At 33.4% G+C, this 13,129-nt stretch overlaps 1 protein-coding gene across 2 annotated transcripts in view; it reads left to right on the top strand.

Annotated features, from left to right (window-relative positions):
- Window positions 1–13,129, top strand: part of WAPL (WAPL cohesin release factor) — a 77,602-nt gene that overhangs the window by 51,530 nt on the left and 12,943 nt on the right. For both annotated transcript variants that reach the window (XM_060125666.1, XM_060125665.1), the window contains exons 5-12: window positions 1,762–1,857; window positions 3,018–3,170; window positions 3,446–3,582; window positions 4,300–4,411; window positions 6,600–6,827; window positions 9,939–10,050; window positions 10,425–10,522; window positions 11,232–11,308. In XM_060125666.1, coding sequence (XP_059981649.1) covers window positions 1,762–1,857; window positions 3,018–3,170; window positions 3,446–3,582; window positions 4,300–4,411; window positions 6,600–6,827; window positions 9,939–10,050; window positions 10,425–10,522; window positions 11,232–11,308 — 1,013 coding nt within the window. The remainder of the gene's footprint in view (window positions 1–1,761; window positions 1,858–3,017; window positions 3,171–3,445; window positions 3,583–4,299; window positions 4,412–6,599; window positions 6,828–9,938; window positions 10,051–10,424; window positions 10,523–11,231; window positions 11,309–13,129) is intronic.

Here is a 13,129-nt window from a genome sequence, read left to right as displayed (position 1 = left end):
GAGTTCCCTGTGCTATCTAGTAGATCCTTATTAGTTATCTGTTTTATATATAGTAGTGTGTATATGTCAGTCCCAATCTCCAGGGTCTGTTTAATTTAGAACGTTGACCTGACTGTGCTATATTGTTATCTGTGGAACCAGATAATCTTTTTGTTATCCAAAAGATGGTTTGTTACCTGAAATCAGTGCTTTTTAAAAATAAGTAAAGTGCTTAAGCCTTGAGGCACCTATTCCTTTCAAAAGTCTGTTATCTTCCTGAGCTTATGGCTGTGCTTTGGGGATTAGAGGTTGCTTAAATGAGGGATCTAACAGTTAGCAGGCATGTAGATTATATAGATAATGTTTGAGAGGAAAATAGTAAGGAATAGAGCTAGGTTTAAAAATTTATGTTCAGTCTGCTCTGTATGGTTGTGCCTTAGGGGGCCTGATCAAGTCATTGCATGAGTGCATAAATTGCTTTAGATTACTAATGCTGCATTACTTTATGCTAACCTGATATATAAGAATAATACGTTCATATACACAATACAAATGAGACTGCTTTATGTAAGTTTCACAGTAGATTCCTTTTAGCATTAAGATTTTCTGACAAATTTAATATGTGAGTCAGTTTAAACTTTATCTTTTGAAAAACCAGTTCTTTTGGAGCTTACACTGTTGTCTTTGTCACAGCATGGTTATTTTGAAGATAATATTTGTATAAAAAGATAGCTTTGTATGATGCTTAATTCCAATTATGTTACTTCACTGCAGCTAATAAGGGAAGATGGTTAATTTTTTAATGCAGATTTTTGGCCAGTCTTGAAGTATGTTTCTCTTGTACTCTTTTTTTTAATGTAGTACTGAAAGTATGAAGATCATTAATTACAGTATTAAAAACAAAAAATTTCTAATGAGATTATTTATTTGAAGTTTAAAGGACATAATTTAATATCACTTTTGTAAAGGATGGAGAAAATGTCAGTCTGTTTAATTAGTCCCCTTTTGAAAGTGAGGATTTGTTCCTTTTATACAGATTTAATCCTATGGATTTGATCATGCAGGCTCACAGTTATTTATCCTCAATTCTGAAATTCAACGTGTTAAAACTGAAAGTTTTTTTTCATTAAGCTTATAGTATATTGATTTGGCAGCAAACTAATCTGAACTGGGGTGGGGCAATTTACATCTTTATCCCACCCGGTGTGAATTTTTATACATTTGCATGTATTTTAGTATATAGTACTGCTTTAGATTCCAGTGTGTTATGTAATATGTTATACATACCATAGTTACCTTTATAAAACCTGAAAACTTGAATAACGGCACTCATCTGGCCTCACCAGTTTCACTTAAATGAATAAGGACTTTTATCCCTTGTCATAACCTGCCTTATTTTCCGTGTTAGAAGAACGTGGGGCATGAATCAGCAGTTACGAGGAATAAAGAACAGGTTGAATTTAACTATATTGATTAGTTAATATAATTATAAGTTAATATAAGCCTGGCAAGAGGTTTAATTGCTTTTCTTGGTTGGTAATGACTGTCCGGAACACTGATTGTTGATTTTGTGTCAGAATAGCACTGTGACTCCATGTCTGCCATCGGCATGGGAGCGTGGTGGGAGTATAAGCCAGATATTGTTTATCCTGCTCTGTCTAGGATATATATTTATGTATTTAAATTACTCTATATGATTTTTAGTTTTAGTTTTAAAATGAGGTAATTTTATAAGGATGCAAAGTAAGATGGAAACAGTTGATCTTTTTCTCATTTCTCTAGTCTCCTACAAAAGCTGTATATAATGCCAGGCATTGGAATCATCCAGATTCAGAAGAACTACCTGGGCCACCAGCAGTAAAACCTCAGAGTGTCACAGTAAGTGAACTGTACTTTTTAATTTCATGTTTGTGTAATGAATTTTAAATTAAACAGTTGCTATCTTCATTCATAATTTGAAAGTCTCTGGCTTTTCTGTTTAACAGTTTATTTTCAACTTCCTCACTAAAATTTAGTGGCTTTAGTTCAACTCATTGGAAAAGTAAGGATTGTGGACAGGATAACAGAAATTCTGGTGTTGCTCGGTTATAAATGAAAGCCTTAAAAAATATTGGACTACTTTTTCACTCCTGACATTTTATGGAATTATAGTATTTAGTGTTTAAGGGAAAATTATTTGAAGTTTTTATTAACTGTTAAGAGCTATATTATAAATTACATATTTCAAGTTTGTATTAATGATTAAAAGCTATATTATAAATTATATCCTACATTGATCTTAAAGTGTCTTTGAGTGATTAATTTGTTTTTCAGAGCAGAACTTTTTCCTGCATTCCAGTAATACCTTTCAATTCAAAACACATTTGAAAAAGATTCTTATCAAATTACTTTTTTCAGAATAACTGGTAGGACCATGCATTAATACTTACAGATTAATGGTGACACCTCCGTCATCTGGAGCTATCAAGGAATGGGTTCTTTATAGACAACAACAAAAAATAGGGATAGAGATCATTCTAAAATGTAATGTACAGTTCCATGTCTTCTTGACATATTAAACTTCTTTCACTAGTATTAAACCATTATTGTGTATATTAGTAATTATATACCATGCTCTTATTATGGCTTTTTCCCCCTACCCCAAACTATGGACTCCTGTACTTAAAAAATTCTTTTGTCTATCTATTATAGTTTTCCTGTCTGTCCTGAGCTGCTTATCAATGCTATTTATGTATGTAATGGTGGTTCTTTATTCCTTGTAATGGTCCTGGAGATGATAACAAATTGTATGAAATGTAAAGTTAAAAAGACCAGAATAACTTCCTGAGTGGTTCTTTTGTGAATAAAATACATATGAGTCTTATCTTGTAGTGCATGGAATTTTAAAGTATCCCTTGTGACCTTTCAGAGGCCTCCTCCTACCTTTGAGGGGGAGAATAGGGGTTTTATTACTCTTAAGCTAAATTTGCCAAGTAGATGAGATGTTACTATTTTTATATATTTATTTAGAACAACTAATTTAATACCTTTATTAATAGGTGAGGCTGTCTTCAAAGGAGCAAAATCAAAAAGATGATGGAGTTTTTAAGGCTCCTGCACCACCACCCAAAGTGATAAAAACTGTGACAATACCTACTCAGCCCTACCAAGATATAGTTACTGCACTGAAATGCAGAAAAGAAGACAAAGAAGTAAGCAGCCATATACAGTTTTACTGCACGTGGATAGAATTTCGTATGTAATTTAGCCTTTTAATATCTTGAACACATATCAGTATACTGATACTCAGTTTTGAGCCACAAACTTATCTTGTCCTACTACTACCCATGTTTTTAAAACATTTCTTTTGGTTGCCATCTAATAAACTATTTTATACACTTTTAAATAAAGCATAGCAAGTGCTTTAAATATTTAAATATGCTACTTCATAGTTACAAAAGAGGTGGACATATTTTTTTCTTGGCAGTTGTATACTGTTGTTCAGCACGTGAAGCACTTCAATGATGTGGTGGAATTTGGTGAAAATCAAGAGTTCACTGATGACATTGAGTACTTGTTAAGTGGCTTAAAGAGCACTCAGCCTCTAAACACACGTTGCCTTAGGTAAGATCTTATTTTTATATTTGAAAATTGTGTGCATGCTTTCTCATTAAAATTTTCTAGCTCATTAGAGCCAAACATTTGTGATTTTTCTTATCATAGGTGTAGGTTATAGCCAGTGATGTTAAAATGTGATTGATTTCTTTTAAGGGACTTGATTCTACATGCACAAAGGAAAGTTGGATGATACAGCATTTTAGCACAGCATAGGCTTCAGTTTCCAGATGCTTAAAAGAGTGTTATGCCAAAGAATCTTTTAAGTACTTTTAGCCCCAGATTTTACACATGCAAGTGATAGATTTGATTTAATTTAAGCATGTTTTGATTTGGATCATCTTTTATATACTGTAATGGATTGAATATTTTGGTTTGATTGAGTTATCCAGTCATTTGGAATATGTCCAATTAGATATTTATAATCTTTATGGATCAGAAGCATTTTGAAAGGTAGCTGAGATTTTTTGCTTTTCATTTAATGGTAGTAGTAATGTAAGGAAAACACTGAAGATGATCATGGGTTATTCATATTTTTTATATAGCATACCTAATCACATCAGTAAATTTTTAATAACTTGTTTTGCCCGTGTTTTTAATATTGTGATCTGCATGGGCAATGCTTTGACACACATACACCCCCACCCCTGAGCACCCTTTTGCTTATTTTGGTATTATGCAAATAAAAAAACTTCAGCCCCCTTAACCTAGTCTATTTTCTTCTAGTGTTATTAGCTTGGCTACTAAATGTGCCATGCCCAGTTTTCGAATGCACCTGAGAGCACATGGAATGGTAGCAATGGTCTTTAAAACCTTGGATGATTCCCAGCATCATCAGGTATTTAAGTTTCTGGGATTGAGAAGCATTATTTTAGAATTCTAGTTTATTTGGCTACTGAGAAATACCTTCAGGAGTTCCCTGGTGGTCCAGTGCTTAGGACGCTGAACTTCCAATGCCAGGGGCCTGGGTTCGATCCCTGGTCAGGGAACTAAGATCCCACAAGCTGTGTGGCATGACCAAAATAGGAAAAAAAAGCAACCTTCATTGGATATTCATCTGTAAATATTTCTCATTATGGGTTGAGTTAGTTTTATGTGCTAAATATTTAGAGCTTAATGCCAGAATTCTTGCTTAATAAATCATTTAAGATTGTCTTCTCATGACATTTTTCCTCCTTAACTTGTCAGTATATCCTATTAACCGTTATATAACATACCATACATACCATACCATACTGGATACTGTAGCTAACATACCATGCCATACTGGATATTTAATTCTGTAAGTACTGATTTCCTCAAATTAGAAAGTACTGGAAAAAAAATCTTTTACTAGTTTTTGATAATAATAGCATGAAAAAAAGTTTTGATACTAATTTTTTTTTAGCATTCTGTCTGGATGTTGAATCCCACTGTGAAATGGAATCATATCCTCATTTTCATTATGACTTTGACACTTAAAAGCGTATTTACATATAAAAATCGGGTTTAACATTTTCAAAGTTAGAAAAATATCATTATTAATCATCAATAGTGATATTTTGAGATGGCTTTATTATATTTTTGTTCAGGGAAATTATGTTCCAAGTGCAGATTAGGTGACATAATCTAATATTGAGTCTTCTGAAACTGAAATCAGTATACTTAACCCCAAGTGAGGATAACTCCATTACCAAGTTGTAGCAGGTACAAAACAATGAGGGAGAAGAGAACTAAGAATTAATTTGCTTTCTTATGCAGTTATGAGAGGACCAAGGCATTAATATGTGTTCTTAGGGGCAGTGGATCTCCTAAGTCCTGTACTGTGACATCCTTATTTCCAAATATATTTTGCTGTGTAAGCATTTAATTAGTCACCTAGTCTGAATTTTGGGGATTCAAAGTTTAAATCTTTAGATAGTTAATTGTGTTTCTGTGCATTGAAATAAGTGTAAGATCAACTATACTTCAATAAAAATAAATACATATGTAGGAGGGAAAAAAAGTAATATCTCAAATGTTGGAATATTCAAACATAGACCTCTTTGTTATATTAATGCTTACCTATATCACCTTCAGTACTTGTAGATTTTATTATAAGCAGAGTGTGCTAACTACCAGATCTGAATGATTTTGAGAGCACATTATATTAATGATTTTAAAAAAATTACTTGGTTCAACCAGACCTGATAGGTTTATTTTAAAGAAATGAGTCTAAATATGTTTATTTGAGCATCCTAGTTTTATGTATTGACACAAACCCAGCTGTGTTTATTTTTACAAGAAAAAAATAAGTTTCTGATACAGATTTTAAAACACATTTACATTATTGATTTTGTTTTTGTTTTTTTTATTTTTTGGATGTGTTGGGTCTTCGTTGCTGCGCTTGGGCTTTCTGTAATTGCGGCGAGTGGGGGCTTCTCTTCTTTGCGGCGCGTGGGCTTCTCATTTGCGGTGGCTTCTCTTGTTGTGGAGCATGGGCTGTAGGCGCGCGGGCTTCAGTAGTTATGCACAGGCTCAGTAGTTGTGGCACACGGGCTTAGTTGCTCTGTGGCATGTGGGATCTTCCCAGACCAGGGCTCGAACCCGTGTGCCCTACACTGGCAGGCGGATTCTTAACCACTGCGCCACTAGTGAAGTCCCTACATTATTGATTTTAAATGGAAATTTGACTTTACTGTATCATAAAGGACAAAGAGTGAAGTGTATTGTAAAATAGGATTATATATCTGAAAAAAGGTTTTGTAAACTCATTTAGCACAGAATGGCCAAAAACATGTAATTCCACTTAAATGCTTCTAGCTGTGGCGCGTTCATATAGGGAAGGTCTGTAGAAAGGAAAATCTTAAGCAGTGGTGCTTTATTTATGTATTTATTTAATTCACATTTCCCTAGAATATTTTAAGAGTGAGGTTTTCACTGAATAAAACATTTTCAAGGTTTCCAACATATGAACAAATGTCAAAATAGTCTTGTTTCCTGAAATTGTCACTAATTGCTTACATTAACTTTTTTTTTTTTTTTTTTTTGCGGGGGGTCCGTTGAAGAATCTGTCCCTTTGTACAGCTGCCCTCATGTACATACTGAGTAGAGATCGTTTGAACATGGATCTTGATAGAGCTAGCCTAGATCTAATGATTCGACTTCTAGAACTGGAACAAGATGCTTCTTCAGCTAAGCTGCTGAATGAAAAAGACATGAACAAAATAAAAGAAAAAATTCGAAGGCTCTGTGAAACTGTACACAACAAGCACCTTGATCTAGAAAATATAACGGTGGGTTCCTTCCTTCTATTGTAAAATGAAAATTACTTTCAGAAAGTTTTTAATTTGTCACAGCAGCTGTATGACTTTGGACAAATCATTTAACCTCTTGGTTTACAATTTGGCAAATTCTTCTAAGGTTTAGCTCTGAGCATAATTCTGTTCCCTGCCTGAAATTCCTAAACTTGGCCCATTGGTATTTAGATTTCTTTTCCCAGTAAATTTTTTATTGTGTTTTGCCTAATCCTTCCCTTTTGAAAAAAATTTTTTTCCAGCGTAGAAACTACATTTAGGCTATTAGGAACTTCAGTTTTTAACCCTCTGTGGGTTTCAGGAATAAAGATTTAAAGGATCTTCAGAAAGAACCAGTTTCAATGAGCATTCATTTATTCCATAGTATCTTACGATGTCTGATTAACTGCTGCAAGGCACCAAGACTCGGAAGATTCCTAGGCACCTGCCCTTCTGTCAAGCAGTGTCCTTCATACTCAGGGTCATGGCCATGGCTACCCTTATGCTCAATACAACTCCCTAAGTTCAAGATGACTATGTTGCCTTTGGTTGATTTTAGTTCTACTTTCCTCTGGCTTTTTTTAACTTGTAGAATCCCCAAAGACTAGTAGGCCAGTAGAAGATGAATTGGCCTTGTCGTTTTGAAAAAATAAGATTATTTGTATATACCTGACTTTCAGATATTTCCAACATCTGAACTATATAAACATTCATTTTTCGACTGCCCACTAAACTGACAACTGAAGACATTTGCCTCAGAAAATTACAGAATGCTTTGTGCTACCCACATATGAACTTAGGGTTATTGCTCTGTTTAGTTAAGGTAGAGTAGGGAATAGATTCAGGTAGAGTGGAGGGTTGAGGGGTAAAGCACGTTAACATTAAAAAGCAGGATACAAAATTGACACGTATTCAGTACTTTCACTTATTAAAATTAGAAAATAGCTGTTACGTTCAAAGTGTGGCTAAACAATCTTTCTACCTCACCAAACTATTTGTATACTGCTTTTAAAATATATTCATAATTTTTATTTACTTTTAACAATTTTACAACATATACTAATTTTTAATGCTATAAAATAAATTTGAGCCTATAATTTTTATTTGCATAATGGAATAAATACAGCTTTTAAAAATTATTATTATTAGTTCATCTCCCATATTATTGAACATTTAGATTCTTTCCAGGCATTCGCTCTTAAATAACATGATGGGAAACTTGTTCATTGAATTTTCTCCATCTTTTGTGGAATTTATTAGGATGGTAAACACCAGATAATAACTTTGTTATACTGTGTTAAGTAGTTAACTCACATGATTAAAACCAGAACACACAGTTGCTAATATTAGGATGCCTGCCTCCCCCCACCCCAACTTCAGCTATTCTTGGATATTGTGTTTGTTTTAAATTTTAACAGTAGAATTGTTTCATACAGTGACTATCTCCTACACATTAATTTTGTTTGTTTCGTTAATTGCTCAACCTCTTCCTTGAAATACATTGCTTCTCCTGATGTGCCATGGAAAGATACTTTAAAACATTAATAATATTAAAATATAATTCAAATAACTGAGAGCTCACAATTGCTGAATAGCATTCTGATTAGTGATTTGGTTGTGCTTTAATGCTTTGAGGACTATTCCAGTTTCAAATAAAATGTTTGAATTGTAGGCTGTTACTAGCTTATTATATACTGAATATAGCCTAAAATATCAAACAGTCCTTTTTATGCCTACAGAAACAGTCAAGTCCCTTTTTTGCATAAAATCTTATGAGTCTTTGCTATATTAACATCAAATCTTCCTAAGCAAAGAAAGCCTCATTAGTCTTCAGTTTCACTTCTGTGACTCATATGCTAACCTGCCTGTACCGATCTCATTACATTACTCTTTCAGGGACTTAGAATGAGCAAAATTTAATTTGTTTTTGTAGTGTTGAATTCTAGTTATATATTTGTCACCTTGGATATCAACCTTGTTCTTTTTAAAGTATAGAGTAAAATCTATAAGGTACAGAATAAAATCTCTTCTAAATCAGTAATAGGAAGATTTTCACTGATAAGGTCTGTTTTTTGCATTTCTGAATATCTATTTTATATGCAGTTCCAAATAGGCCAGGAAGACTTAATGTAAACTTGGATCTTTCAAAGGAAAAAGCTTTGGGAAGATACCCAGGTCTTTTCAGCCTTGTTAACTAAAGCATTTCTTTTGTTACACTAACGTTCCTTTATTGCAACAGGAACCAAATTGCCCATTGTTGGTGGGTGGTTTTATGTTTTTTAAAAGAAATACAATAAAAAGTAAGATTAATAATTAAAGGCAAATAAAGAGAGGGAAAAACCGAAACTGGTTTATAAATATGGCTCTGACTGTTCTATGCTTCCTCTAGTGGTAGTCCTGAATCATTATTTATATATAATTTTGTCATGGTGGCCACATTATGTATATCTAAGCTGCTAATAACCCTGTAGTATAAAGTTTAAAACTGGTGAATCTGAAACCCTAAAAGTAACAAAGGATTTTTGTTCAGAATAGATAAGAAAATGTATAGAACAACAGGAAAAAGACAAGCAACTTTGCAAGAAAATAAGGAAAGAATATTTGACGGGACTTAACAGTAGAAGAAATACAGTTAACTGATAAATATATGAATACAAGCTCATTTGCTATAATTAGAAAAATGCAAAGTAAAGCAATAAGATACCAGTTTTTACCAACAGACAAAAATTTAGACACACCCACACCTTGTTCCTAGAGTATTACCTTTTACAGCCTTTGTGGTAAATTAATCCAACATATTGATTTGCAGTTAAAATACATGTACCCTTCAATTTGCCCTTGAGTCTTTATATGATGGTACCAGTATATATTTTATTGAACTGGCAAGTGATAGACTACTTTAAATAATGGATTTTCTCTGAAAACAACCCAATGGTTAAAAACATTTCAGCTTAAGAATTTAAATGTTTAATTTTATTTAAAAAAGCATTTTCTGTATTACTGTGGGCTGGTAGCATGCAGTATGTGTTTTAAAAAAAGCAGTCTCTAGAAGTGTTGCCTCAGAGTTATTGCTAAGAGTCAGTATTCATTAATGGTGCTTTTGATTTTCAGACTGGGCATTTAGCTATGGAGACATTACTGTCCCTTACTTCTAAACGAGCCGGAGACTGGTTTAAAGAAGAACTACGGCTTTTGGGTGGTCTGGATCATATTGTAGATAAAGGTATGATATACACACACGTATAACATTTTTATATATTATTTGAAGCCTGCGGAAAATATTCTATTTACATACTTCAAAGAATAATTGCATCAGTTTGAAAAGGTCTGTTCCTTTTCGTAGCATCTTGAAAATCTCTTAACTTTTAAAGGAAAGGCCATTAACAGTTTGATATTGGGGAATTATGGAAATAAAATAATTATAAATCAGATTTTCGTAAATTTCAGCATCTCACACTATAAAACTTAGAATAAACAGTGTTCGGAGAGGTTCCAGCATATTCATAGCATGTGTACAGATGGCTTTTAATGTTAGTAAAGGGGGTAAGTATTGAAGTGGTGAGACATGCTAATTTATGTCCATTTCTTTTCTCCTAGTGAAAGAATGTGTGGATCATTTAAGTAAAGATGAAGATGAAGAGAAACTAGTAGCCTCATTATGGGGAGCAGAGAGATGTTTACGAGTCTTAGAAAGTGTAAGTATGGACAACTATTTGGAGAAAATTATTTAATCTTAAATGTGACTCTGTATGTGAGACTGTCATAGTTTATATTACATATCCCTAGAGTTTTACTTTTGTTAATCCAAATTGAAATTGTAACTGTAATGCAGTCTATTTGTTCTTTGACTTTTATGAATGACTTAACCCAGTTCAGTGTAGATTAGAATTTATTCTGCCGGTGAATTTCAGGATGCATAGACTGTGTGTTGAGCAGATTGGATTAGCTAGGTACTTTATGAAACATCTATGGGAAAATAGTGTGAATGAAAAGTTCCTGGCACAGATGAAATTGAAATTGTTCCTTTTCTAGAGTGTCAGGTACATTTGATAAACAGATCTAATTTTTTAAAATTCTAAATGAATCTACTTAAGTAGTTTAAAATATTAGTTTATTAAGTTAGTGATTGCTCTTTTCTGACATTTAAAGTGCTTGGTAGTTCATTACAGTGAATGTATAGTACAGAATATATTAATTATGAGCAAGCAATTATAAGAGTGGTGTTTACATTCTGTAAAAAAGCTATAGCTCTATTATTTTAAATTTAGAACATGTGGGTTGTTATTCCCTTAGATGACAAGGGCTAATTATGCCTCATCTTTATGTCTTTTAGAGCACTGTGTGTTGTGTGTGAATGAATGAATGTTATGGATTGCCACAAAACTTCAAAATTTTCCCTTTTAGGTAACGGTGCATAATCCAGAGAATCAAAGCTACTTGATAGCATATAAAGATTCACAACTCATTGTTTCATCAGCTAAGTAAGTTTTTCTGAAATGTCATGCTATTTATTTAAAGCATTTGGATTGACCATAAAGGAAGTGCCATTGTATCACCTTCCTCCATAAAGTAACTTCTTTCTGTCAAGTTCTGTGAACCAGAAGTGGTGCAGTATAGTACAAAAGTTAGAGGAGTACAGATTCTGAAGCCAGAATAACTTGAGTTTGGATCCCAGCTTCAGAACTTCAGCCCTATAACCTTGGGCAAGAATACTTACAGGTTCCTCAGAAGGGGGGTGATAATTGTATCTACCCACCCAAGGTTGTTGTTGCAATAAAAAGAATTAGTATATGTTAATGTATCTTAAATTATATATGATATATATTTTAAATAATATTTTAATTCTAAAAATTTTTAAACTATCTTTTGTATATTGTATATAATATATATTATATACAATATATATTAAGGAGTTTTTATATATATATGTAAAGTCTAGAACAATGCTTGGCATATAGTAAGCACTAAGCATTAGTCCTTATTTTTATTGTAAATGAAGTTTACTAGCTGCCTTCTACTGTTTATTTATACCTGTTTCCCCAGATCTATATGTAGCTTCCTCCATTTCACACTCTCCACCCAACTTTCTTGACATTAGGCTAATGCTGTCACTCAGTGTGTGTAAAATTTCCAAGTATGTCTCCAGTCCTGGTTCTAGCTTATTACAGCAGCTTCTTCCTAATATGTCTATTTTAGTTTTTGATACCTCTGCCCTGGTACTCTGGCCTCTAGCCTCTCCAACATAATACCACAGGGGTTTAACTTTCCCCAGATTTCTGTCTTGTAAAAATAATCCCAAACTCCTAATCTCTGTGATCCCTTGTCTTTGGATGTATGTTCAAAGTCCTTAGTAGAGTATCAAAGGTCCACTACAGCCTGACTCAAGTTTATCTGTTTTTTAAGTTCTTATTTTGGAGAATTTCAAACAGAGACAAAAGTAGACAATAGTTTGATAAACCCCAGTGTACACTTCATGCAGCTTGAATAATCATCAAACATTGGCCAGTCTTGTTTCCATGTATAACCCTATCCATTCCCCCCTCTACATTATTTTGGAGCAAATTACAGATTTCATCCATAAATACTTGAGTATATAATCTCTAAAAGAGGACTCTAAAAAGTATAACCACAATACCATTTTCATCTCTTAAAAATTATTAATTGCTTAATATTATCATAAATCCAGTCAGTATTCAAATTTCCCATAGTCTCAAATTTCTAATAGTCTCTAGGTCCCAATAGACTTGTTTTTAATCTGTAGGTTTCCCCTCCATCTCTTTAAATTTTGTATCACAGTTAGTATCCTTAAGGCATGTGTTGTTGTTTTGTTAGCATGTTTTACCCTCCCTCACCAAAGAGTATTCTTGCAAGTTAAATCTATTTCTTATTTTTAAAACGTCTCCTGTATACTTCATGACCCCTGACAAATGGACTTCTAAAAGGAGGTTAGGAACCTTTGCGATTAGGAACTTGTGTCAGATGTCTTAGAAGTGGCAGTAGACGTCAGAATTGGATGTTTGTGAAAGACTTTTTGAAACTTTCAGTAGAACCCTGATAAATGCAGGGATAGCATATTGAACGATTAAATGGTGTACCCTTACTGTTCTCCCCTCACCTCCCAACAGATTTAGCTCAGTACTACTTAAGGCAGTTAACAGTAACGGCATGGTAATTCTGGCGAACATCCTCAAACATCTAAACAAATTATTTTAGGTTAGACACGAACACCTTCCTCACTAGAGGATGTGTTTTAAGGAGCAGCTAGAGGGGGATTAGATATAGTACAGTTTTCTTTAAGGGTT

The sequence above is a fragment of the Lagenorhynchus albirostris genome, chromosome 16 (genome assembly GCF_949774975.1).
Source record: "Lagenorhynchus albirostris chromosome 16, mLagAlb1.1, whole genome shotgun sequence".
Taxonomy (NCBI): Eukaryota; Metazoa; Chordata; class Mammalia; order Artiodactyla; family Delphinidae; genus Lagenorhynchus; species Lagenorhynchus albirostris.
This window is presented reverse-complemented; position numbering and strand designations above follow the sequence as displayed.